The following is a 13,013-nucleotide window of genomic DNA, read 5'->3' as shown; positions in this document are numbered from 1 at the left end:
AGAAAAAGAAAACAAAAAAATTAAAACCAAACGAACTCAGAAATAATAATTAATATTTCTCAATTTGGTCAGAATTTTCATGAATAGGTTTGATACGAATAATAATTATGTGCGGGATCATAATGAATAGAAAATAATTTCTAAGACGAATCTATCATTGCGTAGGCTTAAGAACTTAATCTACGTTGATAACCTTCTTTGAACTAGAACGAAAGAGACGTTAACATCGATGTCGGAAGTGTCAACGTACGATACGATAGATTAGTTTATATTATTTTTCTCACCTAATAATTTCCATCGATCTATTTAGAAAGCTCTCGTTTATTGAAAAAGAAAAAAGAAAAATAAAAAAAGAAAACAAAGAAATGAAAAGAAAGGGAAAAACTATCCTCCTTTTTACTATCTCCTCGGTTCACGTATTCTTGATATTTCTACGATTAGAAAATTGTAACATGAGGAAACAACAGATTAATCGATCATTCAGTAAAATCTTCTTCTCTACTCGAACACGCGGAAAACTTGAAACGATGGGCAGGATAGATATTCGTGGCAATAGCCGAGGAAGCACTTCCAAGTGGAACAAATCGGTGCTTTGAGCACAAATCTTGGCATGAAAGCGGCCAGCATTTTGAACCTAAATCCGCATGACTGATGTCCCTTCGTGTTCACGAATATCTTCGGTTAATCCCGAGCGTATCGGGATCTACAAGTTCTGCGCAGAAAATCTACTTAAAGATGACAGCTATTCTTACAAAAACCATTCTACGGCATAATTTATTCTATAATAATTTACATAGAATAAAATTCAATGCGTTTAATCACGTATATAGGTACACGTAGTACCTAATTGTTAATCGTTATATCGTTTCCCCAAGAAATAATAATTGTGACGTATTCGTGACATTAGAAACAATGATAGCTATTATCAATTTAACAATTAACGTAATATTCAACGCTAACAGTTGAATACATAAACACATCGAATTCACAGAAAACATATTAGAGAGAGAGAGCCAAGGATAATTTCACGTTAAACGAACGGAACGTATTCAAGACTCATTATTTATCAGCTAGTTTTCTCTCACCTTGCTAGAGATCTCGGCTCATTAATCTGACAGGATGATTACAAGCGTTCTCGCGATGAACGTTTGAATTCCACGTGCTCATTCCTTACGAGTCCATACGAGTCCATATCTTTAATGAATCTGTCCCATTCAACAACTTTTTGACTAACTACTCGTTCCCATAATTTAGGCCAATGGGTCTAACATTGAAACAAATTTTAAAATCCTATTTGAATATCTTACGACTTTCATTTTTAATAACAAATCTATACATTAATTAGAGATGTTCAACACGTATCCATCCAACTTTTGTTTGTCACGTAATCTAACTTATTTTTTTCATTATATTAAATATACACAACAAAACATTCTCACTAAACGAGAGAACTAGAGGAATATCGGTATTGGTCAAGATAAATCGAGACAGTCGATCGATAAAAGAGAGACACGAAAGGTGGTCAGAACGTTTGTATCTCGATGCTTTTTTTCCCTTTCTCAGGGTGTCGAGAAAAAAAGGTATCGAAAGGCGGTAGCGAATGTTGTGTAATTCCACCTTCTTTTCCCTTTCCTCGTGGTGTACAACTTCCTGTCGTGCTATGAAAGAAAGAAAGAAAGAAAGAAAGAGAAAAGGGTCGAATGACGATGCAACAACGCGTTACTTCGGGACAAATCGTAGAAGAATAAAAAAAAAAGAAAGAAAGAAAGAAGAGAAGAAGAAAAAAAGAAAGAGAGGGAAAAGATATCGAGATTTCGAATCGGACATAGCCATCTTTCTTGGTGGAGAAACAGGCGTGTTTATTTATCGGTGTCCAGCCTAAAAGGGCGACAAAAAGCACGACGACACGAGCTCCGTTTGCAGAACGAAAGAACCAGTCCTCCACTTCGTCGAGCACGCACTACCGATCCTATCTTTCTTTACTTATTCTCTCTCTTTCCTCTTCTTCGTTTCTTCTTTCTTCATTCTTCTCTTTCTTCGTTCGCGGCCGAGATTTTGGCCCGCCGACGTCGAGACGTCTCTGAATGGCGACGCGAAAGTGAATGGAGAACCCAAAAGGACGACCGGTCGGTCGATCCTGCCCTTACGTCCTCGTTAAAATCGAAACTACTCGCGTTTAGCTCTTTCAACGAGAAAAAATCCATTCGAACCTTCTCACCGATCTCTCTTTCTCTCTTTCTTCTAATATTTTCAAATCTATTCAAATATATAAGTTTCTAATCAAACATATTTTTTTATCTAAAATAATTGAGCCGTTTATTTTGAAAATGGCCTAACTCCATTTAACCTTAAATTGAGATATTTAAAGGTTTGCGTTTCAATGCAATTCAAAATATACGTAAAGAATAACAATGAGAGTTATGTTGCTTAAGTGTATCTAAAGGTGTTCAATTTACAGTTCCTATTAAAATAATGGCAATTATTAAGCGAATAATATGAGTTTTCTTACCAAGAATGGAGTTAGGCCACTTTCAAAATAAACGGCTCATATATACCTAATGAAATGTTAGAAAATTTTCAACGAATCATATCTCACGTTAAAACGAATGTTCGAATAAAAAAAAAGATTTTCTAACTATCTATTAGATGAATTTAGAAATATTACTAATATATCATTAGATTATATTTAAATATTGCAAAAAAAAACGTATAACTCGGATCGTTTAAACGTGGTTAAACGATTCATCTCACGGATCACTTCGTACAATTATCGCAAACTTTCGTTCTCGACGTGTTCGCTCGTTTCCTTTCTCGCATTTAATACACCATGGTTATTTTTCCACGGCGTAACCTCACCTCCTCTCCTCCTCCTCCTCCTCCTCCGCCTCTTTTTCTTATTCTTCCTTCTCTACTACCCGTTGGAAGGGATCTTGCAGAAAATCCTGCGCGTCACGTAGAAACGTCTGGCAGCGAAGTCACCACTACAAGTATATATTTATACGAAAGCTACGCGATATTTTCTCTCCTCTCCTCACCTCTCCTCACCTCTCCTCTTCTCTTCTCTTCTCTCCAATCCTCTCAACTCTCTTACGAGAGAAGAGACGCATTACGAGTCACCGCACGGAAGTATTTTTCCACCGTTGGTATCGTTTTATTCCTATTTACGTAGTATCATTAGAAAGTTAATAAGGAAACAGGTGTGCAGGAAAGGGAAATACCTTGTCAAAGTCCTACCCCGAAACGCCCATGTCATCGTAATAACTTACGATTCTCTTACGAGAAATTCTATCCATTGTCTTTTACATACTCTGTACCATAAAGAAAAGATAACCGTTGTTCAACTCGGCAAAAGATATGCTAATAGAAATGCAACAATGTTAGAACGTAGTGAAAATAAAGTAACATTGGATAACTTTTAACGAATTTTCAATCTATTATTATATACACGCATGCCCGCTCGCAAATCAAAACGATTAATTTCACTTTTTCACGATACATTTAGAATGTTATTATTGTCAAATCTTTACGATCGATTCGTAACACTTTATTTATATCTTACGATAGAAATTTTCGCGCTATATCTGTTTTGTAAAAATTTCAAATTTCGAACGATAGAAACAACGTTTCTAATTTTTAATTATAATTCATTCTCTTATATCATTAAAAGGGCCGACGTGTTTCACATAAAATATATTATATACATAAATAAAGCGTTAACTAATAATATTAAAAAGAACACACACGCACAATATCCATAATAATCGAACTTAAAACACCAACTAAACTGAGAATACAATACAATAATAAATGATATACCACTGTATATATATTTTAATTCATCTTTCCGCGAAGTAAATTGATTTAACATAACATGACTGGTTCGTATTATAAAAAACAAAAAAAATAAAAAACAAAAAGACACAAAAAATAAGAAAACGATCGAGTTTGGCGCCGAAAAGGAAGAGAGAGTTGTTCATATTTCAACCCCGTTCCACCTCCTCCTCCTCCTTCTCCTCCTCTTCTTATCCTTTGCCGAAAGAGAGAAAGATGAAGAGACTCTCTTTGTGGTTTCTTCCCTGAAACATTTCTTCTTCTTCTTCTTCTTCTTCTCTCGCAGAGATAAAGTCTCTAGGGAGAGTCGAGTAAGAAAGCGTAGGAGGGGGTGGTGGCTGTGAAGGAGAGGAAGATTCGAGAAGAGAAGAGAGAAGAGAGAAGAGAGATGAAAGAGAGAGAGAATGAGTGAGAAAGAAAGAAGGAAAGAGAGACAGAGAGAGAGAGAGAGTGACAGAGAGAGAGAGAGACGGGGGACGAATATACGCACGCATGCGCAGTGCGTCCTGCGATCTCTTAGGCTGCCGGCCGCTTCGGTTGGCCTCAGTCGACCGCGACATTCGGTCCGCGAGATACGATTCGAGTCTTGGATACAATCGATAGGTCGAACATACAAATAATAATACAAATACAAAACACAAAAGATAAACGTATACGCAGACGCTGACGTAGGACAGAGACCCAGGCACACACGTCAGATCCTTCACTCGTCGAAGAGGATCGAACGAAGATCGAATGGGTTCAAGAATCTCTATTGGAAAAGATCATCGAACTATATTTTGCCCGTTGTTAAATTGCTATGAGATTCGATGAAAGAAACGATAAGAATAATAATCATAGAGAAATAACATTTTACCTTGCGATGAATGAAATAAATTTAAGCTGAATTATTCGAGGAAAAAGAGAGAAAAAACCTTTTTTTATAATTAATATTTATTTGAAAAGTAAAATAATAATAATAATATAATAATATAATATAAATATAATATAATAAAAGGAGAATATAGAAAGGAATCGATATAAGGAAGATCGCGTATGAATTATTTCTTAGATAATATTTGTGGCTAAAATCGGTTCGCCGGTAGCCACGTGTTTCGTTGACTGATGTCTCGATCGTGGAGAAAAGATCGTCAGAGTGATCGTGCGTGGATCGGCATTAAGAAGACGACGAGAACGACGACGACGACGACGATGGTCATGTGTTCCTGATCATAGGGAAATTGTTGTTAAAGATAAGAAAGATAAAGAATAGAAGGAGAAAAAAAAAAGAAAGGAAGGAAGGAAGGAAGGAAGGACGTAATCGTAGGAGGGTGTGGGTGGATGTGATCTGTATATGAGGATAATGTTGCCGATGATGTAAGCTATCCTAGGTAAGCTGGTGTTATCGATCTTTAGGTAGACGAAATGACGCGCGACGGGAGATTGTTATTATTGCTGGCATTGCTTATGGCGTACGGATTACTCGCGGTTGAATCGAGGTATCATCGCGAGGATAGTCCTCTCGAGCCAAGAAGACATCGGCACAGACACAGGCATGAAACGTCGATTAGCAGAAGGAATCATCACGAGCCGGTTGACAGACGATCATCATCGAGTTGGTCACGAGAATTGGATTACGACGAATACGACGATTTAAATGAGGATTCTCGACAAGACGATGATGAATACGACGGCGACGACGAGGATTACGAAGGTATAAGATCTTACGAGGAAAGGTTGTATCCTAGATCGAGAGGGAAAAGTTATCAGGAAAGAATATACGAGTCGAGATACCCGAGACGTCATAGAGAAAATTATTACGGTTGGTATCACGACGAGGAGAAACGTCGGATTTCGATGAGATATAATTGGAAGAATCGTCACAGGTCAAGATTAGAAAGACTCGGCAGAAACCGGCACAGGGGAACAGCTGGAGGAGGAGGAGGAGGAGGTGGCAGTGGTGGTGGCGACGGGAGCGGAGGAGGTAGTAGTTATTCGAGAAACCGCGAAGCTTTTCGCGATGATTTTAGCGAGGAGAACGACGAGGAGGAAGAGGAAAGGTCAGCGCGACGCTACGATGACGATACCGGTCCCGATAATCACTATTCATCATCGTCCTATTCACCCTGGAGAAATTCCAAGAAACAGAGGAGCAATTGGAGACGAGATTGGAGAGGCAACAGGCAAAGTTCGGTCGGTTATCGTAACGGAAAGAAATTCTACGATGCTACTGGCATCGACCTCGATAGCACGAGGAAGTTCAGGCTGGAAGATCAGAGGAGAAGGAGAACGAACTTGACCGAGAGAATCTTAGAGGATTACGTCGAGAGCGAGAAAGAAGACGAAGAGGAGGATGATATTTGGAAGGAAGCCGAGAAGGAAGAGGAAGAGGACGACGGGACTGGAAATGTCGACGATGATGTCGATGTCGATGAGGAACTCGATAACGATTTTTACAAAAACGAAAATAAGCCGCCGTTGAACAGTTACGACGATATCATCAGAAGACTAACGTCAGAGGATCCGAGTACGGCAAAGCCGACGGTTAAAAGGGATTACAGGAACGTTGGTATAGAAAAGTATCCCTTGCGCGTATCTTACAACAGCAACAACAGTGGATCCAGAAATCTTACTCGTCCGAAGGTCGTCGGCTCTTCTTACGTGACCAGCGCGTCCAGTTATCTTGTAAATAAAAAGCCGTCTAAGGGAGAGGAGGTGGTGGATATGAGAGTCTCGATGATCAAGTCCGCGAGTGCAGAGATCGAACGTAAACCCACGAAGAACGTGATCAGTGTCGTGGTTAAAGACGATGACGAGCATTCTGGAAAAGCAAAGACCAAGAGTCTCGAGCAGGAATACGATGACTACTTGAACACCGAGGACAACGAAAAGGAGGAGGATCTTATCAAGGCCGGCGTCGATGATGATTCCGGCATGCAATCGGACGTCACTAACACGGTTAGTCTAATATTCTAACGTATTCATTGAAATTTAATTCGATTAAAAGAAAAAACCAATTTTATTTCTAAGCCGTATGAAAAAACCTATCGCAGTTTTCAACGGAGAGCCAGCCCCTATCTAATCCGAAATCACTTGGAAATTGCGCACAGGAGAAACCGCAAATCGAGCCCATAAGATAGAATCTCTTGTTCCTTCTAAATGACCTTGGCGAGGGAAGATCCCGATCTTAGCGATGACCACTTCGATTTCCATCGTATCGATTCTTTCTTCTTTTCACCGAGTATCCTTGAAAAGGGCAACGATCTAAGATCACGGCCTTGAAAGATAAGCTCCTATCAGAATGTAATTATCCACACGAGGAGGGACATCGACTCTGTCAATAAGACGTCTACCCGATCGGATAAACATCTATCATGTTGATCCTAAAGATTCCAACTTCAAATCACACCTATCGTTTTAATGAACTCTTATCGATACATAAATCCACGATAAAGATTACTCGAAGGATATCTTGAAAATGATTCACAAGTGGGAATCTGCTGGAAGCAATCTCGAAGAATCGCATAGTTGAAGCTGGTAATTTCGCACGTTCGCATTCTTCGAGACCTCGAGGGTGTATGCGACGTTACCCTTCAGCGATTCTCGGTCTCGCACGGCTGATCTCGTGATCGACTTTCACGATGCAACGCAGCAGACAAACCTCTTTCTTTCTCCCCCACTTTTCTCTCTGTTTCTCTTTCTCTTTCTATCTTGTTGTTGCACTCGAGAAGATCGTTTTGGATCGTCCTTGGCAGTGCTATTCGCCACGGACCGTGAATCGCGTCAGACACCTACAACAGTCTTGCTGCTTACGACGAAGCAAACCGTGCTTATCGAAAACCCTCTCTTTCTCTCTCTCTATCTCTTTTTCTCTCTCTCTTGAGATTCGTTAAGTACTCTAGTTCCGAGAACTGTTTCGAATCTACGACGTTCTACCAACATTATTAACGACTTCGTATTTGCATTCGTCGCGACGTTGGTGGCTTCTCTCTTTCTTTCATCACCTAAGATTAGATTATCCTTGAATAACACGTACTTAGATGCGTACTAGACACTCTTTAACTCTTGAAAATCTTTCGGAAGATCTGGTAAATTCATCAACGATGTTCCTCGTAAGCCAATCTTCATTGCCAAACGCGCCATTCACTCTGATTGTTATTCTGGTACTTGTGTTATACTAATGAACGAGTACTAGGAAACATTGTTAACTATAGCCGATGATGAACTTTGTTTCTACGCGAGTTGGTAACATCAATGAATGAATTTCAATTTCTTTGTCGTGCATTATTATACATTTGACAAACTAAATCTAATATTGTAAGAATCTAACGTAACAAAAGAAATAAGAATTTTATCAATTTACTTTTATGAATGTATAATTATGGACATTGCGATAATAGTAATAGTCATTTTGAAATGATCGATACGAATTCTTGGATAAAAAGAATTCTACAAATTTAGGGTTGAAAGAAAAAGGAAAAAAAGTTAGAGTGGTCTTTTGATTAACGAGCGCGAATTTTAAAGATTATTTTCGTCCTCCTTCGTCAAAGCCAATGAACATTCGCCATATCTTTCCTTGTGGATCCAAAGAAGCATATAGCCTACTCAGCCCACAACCAAAAACTCCTTTCTCTTCTTCTTTTTCTTTTTCTTCTTCTTCTTTTTATTCTTCTTCTACTTCTTTGTCTTTTTCTCTGCATGCACATCTTTGTGTTTGCTCGATCATCCTGTAAATAGATGGAACGCTTTCTGCGTACGTCAAGAAGCGGCCTCTCTTCTCTGCATCCTAAAACAGTCTTAGGCACAGATGTTACGGATCGTTCAATGAAAATAAGGCGGAAAGTAATTTCGGGAATGTACTACCGGCTCGTGTTGTCGTAAGCTGCCATGAGAAAAAGTAACTTCCATCTGACGAGATCGACGAGAGATCATGACGAAGAGGGGGTTGAGCAGGGGCGGAACAGGGGGATCGTATAAAAATAGTATTCGACAAAAGTATGATTCGGTAGCGATTTGTTTTTCTATCTATTCGAAATACGAACCGTCTGGTAATAATAATTCAATATTTTTCTCTCGAATATTTTAGTTTGAAATGATTCATTGAGTTTCTATATATAGAAAAAATATAACGTCATAAAAGAATAATTCAATCAATGCGCGTGTGGATCAATAATTCTTTTGCCGGTAGCCTTTTGCCGATTCGAAAGGTAATCGGGGACGTCCATCGTCTAGAACGCTTTTAACCATTTCTTTTTTTCTGATAATTTACAAAGGTAAAACCCGCCACGTTCCATTGTAAAGCTTAGAGCCTCTTTTACCGAGGAGGAGGACGTAGCAGCAAGGGATTGTTAGCCTCGCGTAATTGAGCAATTCCACGTGCTGGTCTCTTGCACCGTAAAATCCATGCACAAGTTCTATGCCGCGGGATCAAAGAGAACGATAAACTTTTCCTGACACGCGATTATATAGCAGAATCCTATTCGAGGAGATTAAAGATCCTCTTGCTTTTATGATCTTCCAAACTGAAATCAAAAAGATTTACGAATTGAAAATATACTTACTTTCTTTTTTCTAAGTTTTTTGTTCATCGTAGAAACTTTCAACTGTTTCAATCGTGAGAATTTCACTACTCTTTCCCATGCTCGTTTTAGCAAGGATCTCTCATTCCTATCCGAGAACTCGAGACAAGCCGCACACAGTTGTCCGTTTGTACAAAACCCGACGAGCATTTAATTCGATTATAGCTCATCTCAACGAGATAACGGACAGTCTCCACGTGCTCAGTGCATCATCATTCAGAAACACAACATATATCCTTAACGAGCGAAAGCGCATAATAGGATTTGCTACAAATTATCGCCCAGAGCGGACGTCAAATGTAATATCTGACTGGAGTTAACCTTTTTTTGGGTCATCGATGTTAAATGAAATGATCGTTTTCTTAGAAATTAAGGAAAATAAGAAACTCAATAGTAACGGAGATTAGTTCGTCAATCCGAAAGAGTTTATAATAGCCCACCCAAAAGATGAATAATATTAAAACACAGACATCAAAGATAATAATGTTTAGATCATCAGTCTCGAAAAGAAGAAGAAGAAAAAATAATCGTCTTCTCAGAAATTCGAATAAACGAAAGAAGGAACGAACGAACGAAAGAACAGCATCTCATTTGAAGAGATTATCTTATTAATCTGATGAAACTTAGCTTATCCAAACATGCCTTCTGTATGGTAGTACTTGACAATCCCTTCGCTATCACGAAGCTCGATGTTAGTATCAAAAAGATAATCGTTAACTTGCTCAAGAGAGAAGTCCCTCGGGGTATCATGTTTCATCAAGTTTTATGGGAACCAACAGTGCCCTCGCAGTGACTTTCAGCATCCGGTTCACCTAGCTTAACCTAGCTTAACCTAGTATAACCTAGCCTAGCCTAAAAGAAAATTTTGTACCCTCTTCTAAAGGGAAATCTATCTTCTATGTACTTTCTTACATGTGGTTACATACATAAGTTATCTTTCGATGTTTGCGTATATATACGTAGATGTTCCTCGTTAACGAATTAACAGGTTGCTAAGAGAACGATAACGCTCTCTTAGCAAGAGGTGTTAACAGCTGATAAAGTGAGCCGCATAATAATTTACCTTTTCACTTTTCTAATCTCACCTTCAGCAACGCGATCTAATATCTTCGAAGAGAGAAAAAGAACGTTGTCGAGTCGAATGGAATGGCACACAGCTTTTATCGTTCAACGAACTCTAATTATACACCACCTGTTAGTCCAGCTTCCGCGTATCATAAAATTCTAATTGGGTAATGTAGATCCTAAGAGTTATTTTACGATTACACCGATTGTTCTCGTTCGAAACGATCCTCTTTGAATGCCGCACTATTATTTCATGTACGACCCGTTTATACGAACGATCCTCGGTATTTCTAATCGATCGTTAATCACGTCAATTTATTTCAGGTCGAATCTTATAGTCTCGTGTAAAAAGATATTCTTCAAATTCTTCTTTAACTTGATCATACACGAAAATACACTTTCAAGTTTATTCGAGAGTTTCATGGGAAAGCTCTTAAAACGTTTAAGAAAAGGATTTATTCATTGAGTTACAAGTGGCATCTAACTTCGAACTCTATCTCGATTTAATCTCAATTTATATGAACCCAAAGGAAATCGATCGTTCGTTCGCAATTTCTCTCTCTCTCTCTCTTTCTCTCTCGACGATAAACATTTGATAAACTTCGTGGAATAATCGTTTACGTTAAACGACGAGCACGTACCGTGTCTCCCTTCCATATCTTTCAGCTTCTCCCATTGCCCTTTTTTAATACTTCCTATTCAAGATCTCTCTTTCGCCGAAACGCTTTCTTCTCTCGAAGTATCAAGAAAACGACTTTACCACCTGACCGTGAGAGGAACCCCCATAAATACCATCGAGCTTGGCCACAGAAGCTCGTTACCGCGAGCATAAAATTCACCCTTGTACTCATGAACATGTCAAGATACGGCCCTTCGAATTTCACGTATGTAACTGAAGTTCATTTCTATCGTAGGACCGTAATTCTTTTCAAATTTACTGAAATTATCGATGCCGCCAGTGATTTTCATCGTTCTTCGTATATCATACATTTTTAGATTTTTTTTTTTTTTTATTCGTGAATAATTTCAATTCTTTCGCAATGCGTGCGTGATATAAGGAACGCGAAGAAATTTAAAAAAAATAATTAAATCACGCGATAAGAGTAATATATAATGTTAAGAATAAAAAGTACGAAAATATATTGAAACTTTGTTGTAAATTTTGCCCACTTGCGAAGCCCTTGACAATAACGAAGTTAGCAAAAAGATGATTAACGATCGGAAAACATCAAAAAGACTGGGTTATCCGTACAGTTGGACAATGATTCACTGTCGAGATGACGATACCATTTGTAAGGACAAATCGCAAAAGAGAGAAAGAGTCGTGTGCGTAATAGCTAATTAAAGAATCGACTAAAATAACTCAGACTCTTGGAAGTATGTTCTTCTTATCTCTGTTCCACATAACTCTTTGTTCTAACAACCAATTTCGTTAATATTTAAAAAGTCATTCTTACAAACAAGTACGTTCGTTGAATTCTTCGACACCCTGTATATATAACACTTGTCATCGTCGAATCAGTTGTCTTATGAAAGTCCAATACCATAACCGGTTTTCGTTCGGAGAGTGTTTTTAAAATGAGTTATAAATTAAATCAAAATAAGTTTTCACTTTGTTCGAGTCACAGGTAGCGTATATGCGTGGTTGTTTCGGGGACTACTTTCAAAAAAAGTCTTCTTATAAAAATGTTACTTTTTAAATCGATAGCCGATTATAATGATGCTTAATTCATGGACTACTTTCTCCACGAGACGAGATAATCACAAAGAAATAAGACAGATACTTGATTTTGTTCGAATGTTCTTTACACGATCCAATCGTTCCGAGTAAACGGGGAACATTTACGATGAATTACTAATTGAAATAAAGAAAAATAAGGGGGGAAGCGTTTGTTGCAAACGTCTTGTAAGAATTGACGTTAATGCAAATCGGTGAGTCACGAGTTAATAGCCAAAGTTCATTAGGGCTCCCGGAACACTTGTGCGTGGCCAAGTATTATTAAAATGAGTACTACAGGGGCTAATTAATTCCTGGAACATCGTTTGAAGTGCAAATTCTCAGCTCCCAAGGCGCTATCAAGAATACTCTCGTCTGGAAATTTTTTCAAATATGTGTATGCACGCGTGTTTTTCTTTTTTCTTTTTTCTTTTTTTTTTTTTTTTTTTTAAAAGAAGACGCCAAAGAAATCAATTTCATCAAGGCCCCCGGGGAGGAGGGGGAGTTTATTGTAAAGCATAAATGAAATCTCCAGACGGTTCTCGTTAACGAGCACAATCTCGCTCGCTCTTTTTTTTTTTTTTATCCTCCTTCGGTCTACATTTTTACGAGTAACCAATCGTAGCTGATTAAAGAAACGTTTTTTAAAAATCGTATTAATAATCAAGGAGTAAAAATATTTGCTCGTTAATCTTATCGTAAACAAATCACAACCCAAGTTAGCGAATAGAATAAATTCTTTTCGAATTTATATTAATTCAATTTTGATAAGAACGATTTGATGATCCAATGAAACTATCTATCCCCCCAATGACGACTTATTAAACGAAACCTGAGACTAA

General features: G+C 38.2%; 1 protein-coding gene across 2 annotated transcripts in view; it reads left to right on the top strand.

The window, feature by feature from the left end:
* The first annotated feature begins 4,793 nt into the window (after window positions 1-4,793).
* The window catches only part of LOC122524458 (uncharacterized protein DDB_G0283697-like), a 75,544-nt gene continuing 67,324 nt past the window's right edge, over window positions 4,794-13,013 (top strand). For both annotated transcript variants that reach the window (XM_043646762.1, XM_043646752.1), the window contains exon 1: window positions 4,794-6,768. In XM_043646762.1, the coding sequence (XP_043502697.1) occupies window positions 5,236-6,768 (1,533 nt within the window). In that variant the 5' untranslated portion in view covers window positions 4,794-5,235. The remainder of the gene's footprint in view (window positions 6,769-13,013) is intronic.

This window comes from Polistes fuscatus, unplaced genomic scaffold (assembly GCF_010416935.1).
Source record: "Polistes fuscatus isolate 324 unplaced genomic scaffold, CU_Pfus_HIC Scaffold10, whole genome shotgun sequence".
Taxonomy (NCBI): Eukaryota; Metazoa; Arthropoda; class Insecta; order Hymenoptera; family Vespidae; genus Polistes; species Polistes fuscatus.
Note: the sequence above shows the minus strand (reverse complement) of the source record. Positions and strands in the feature narration are given on the sequence as shown.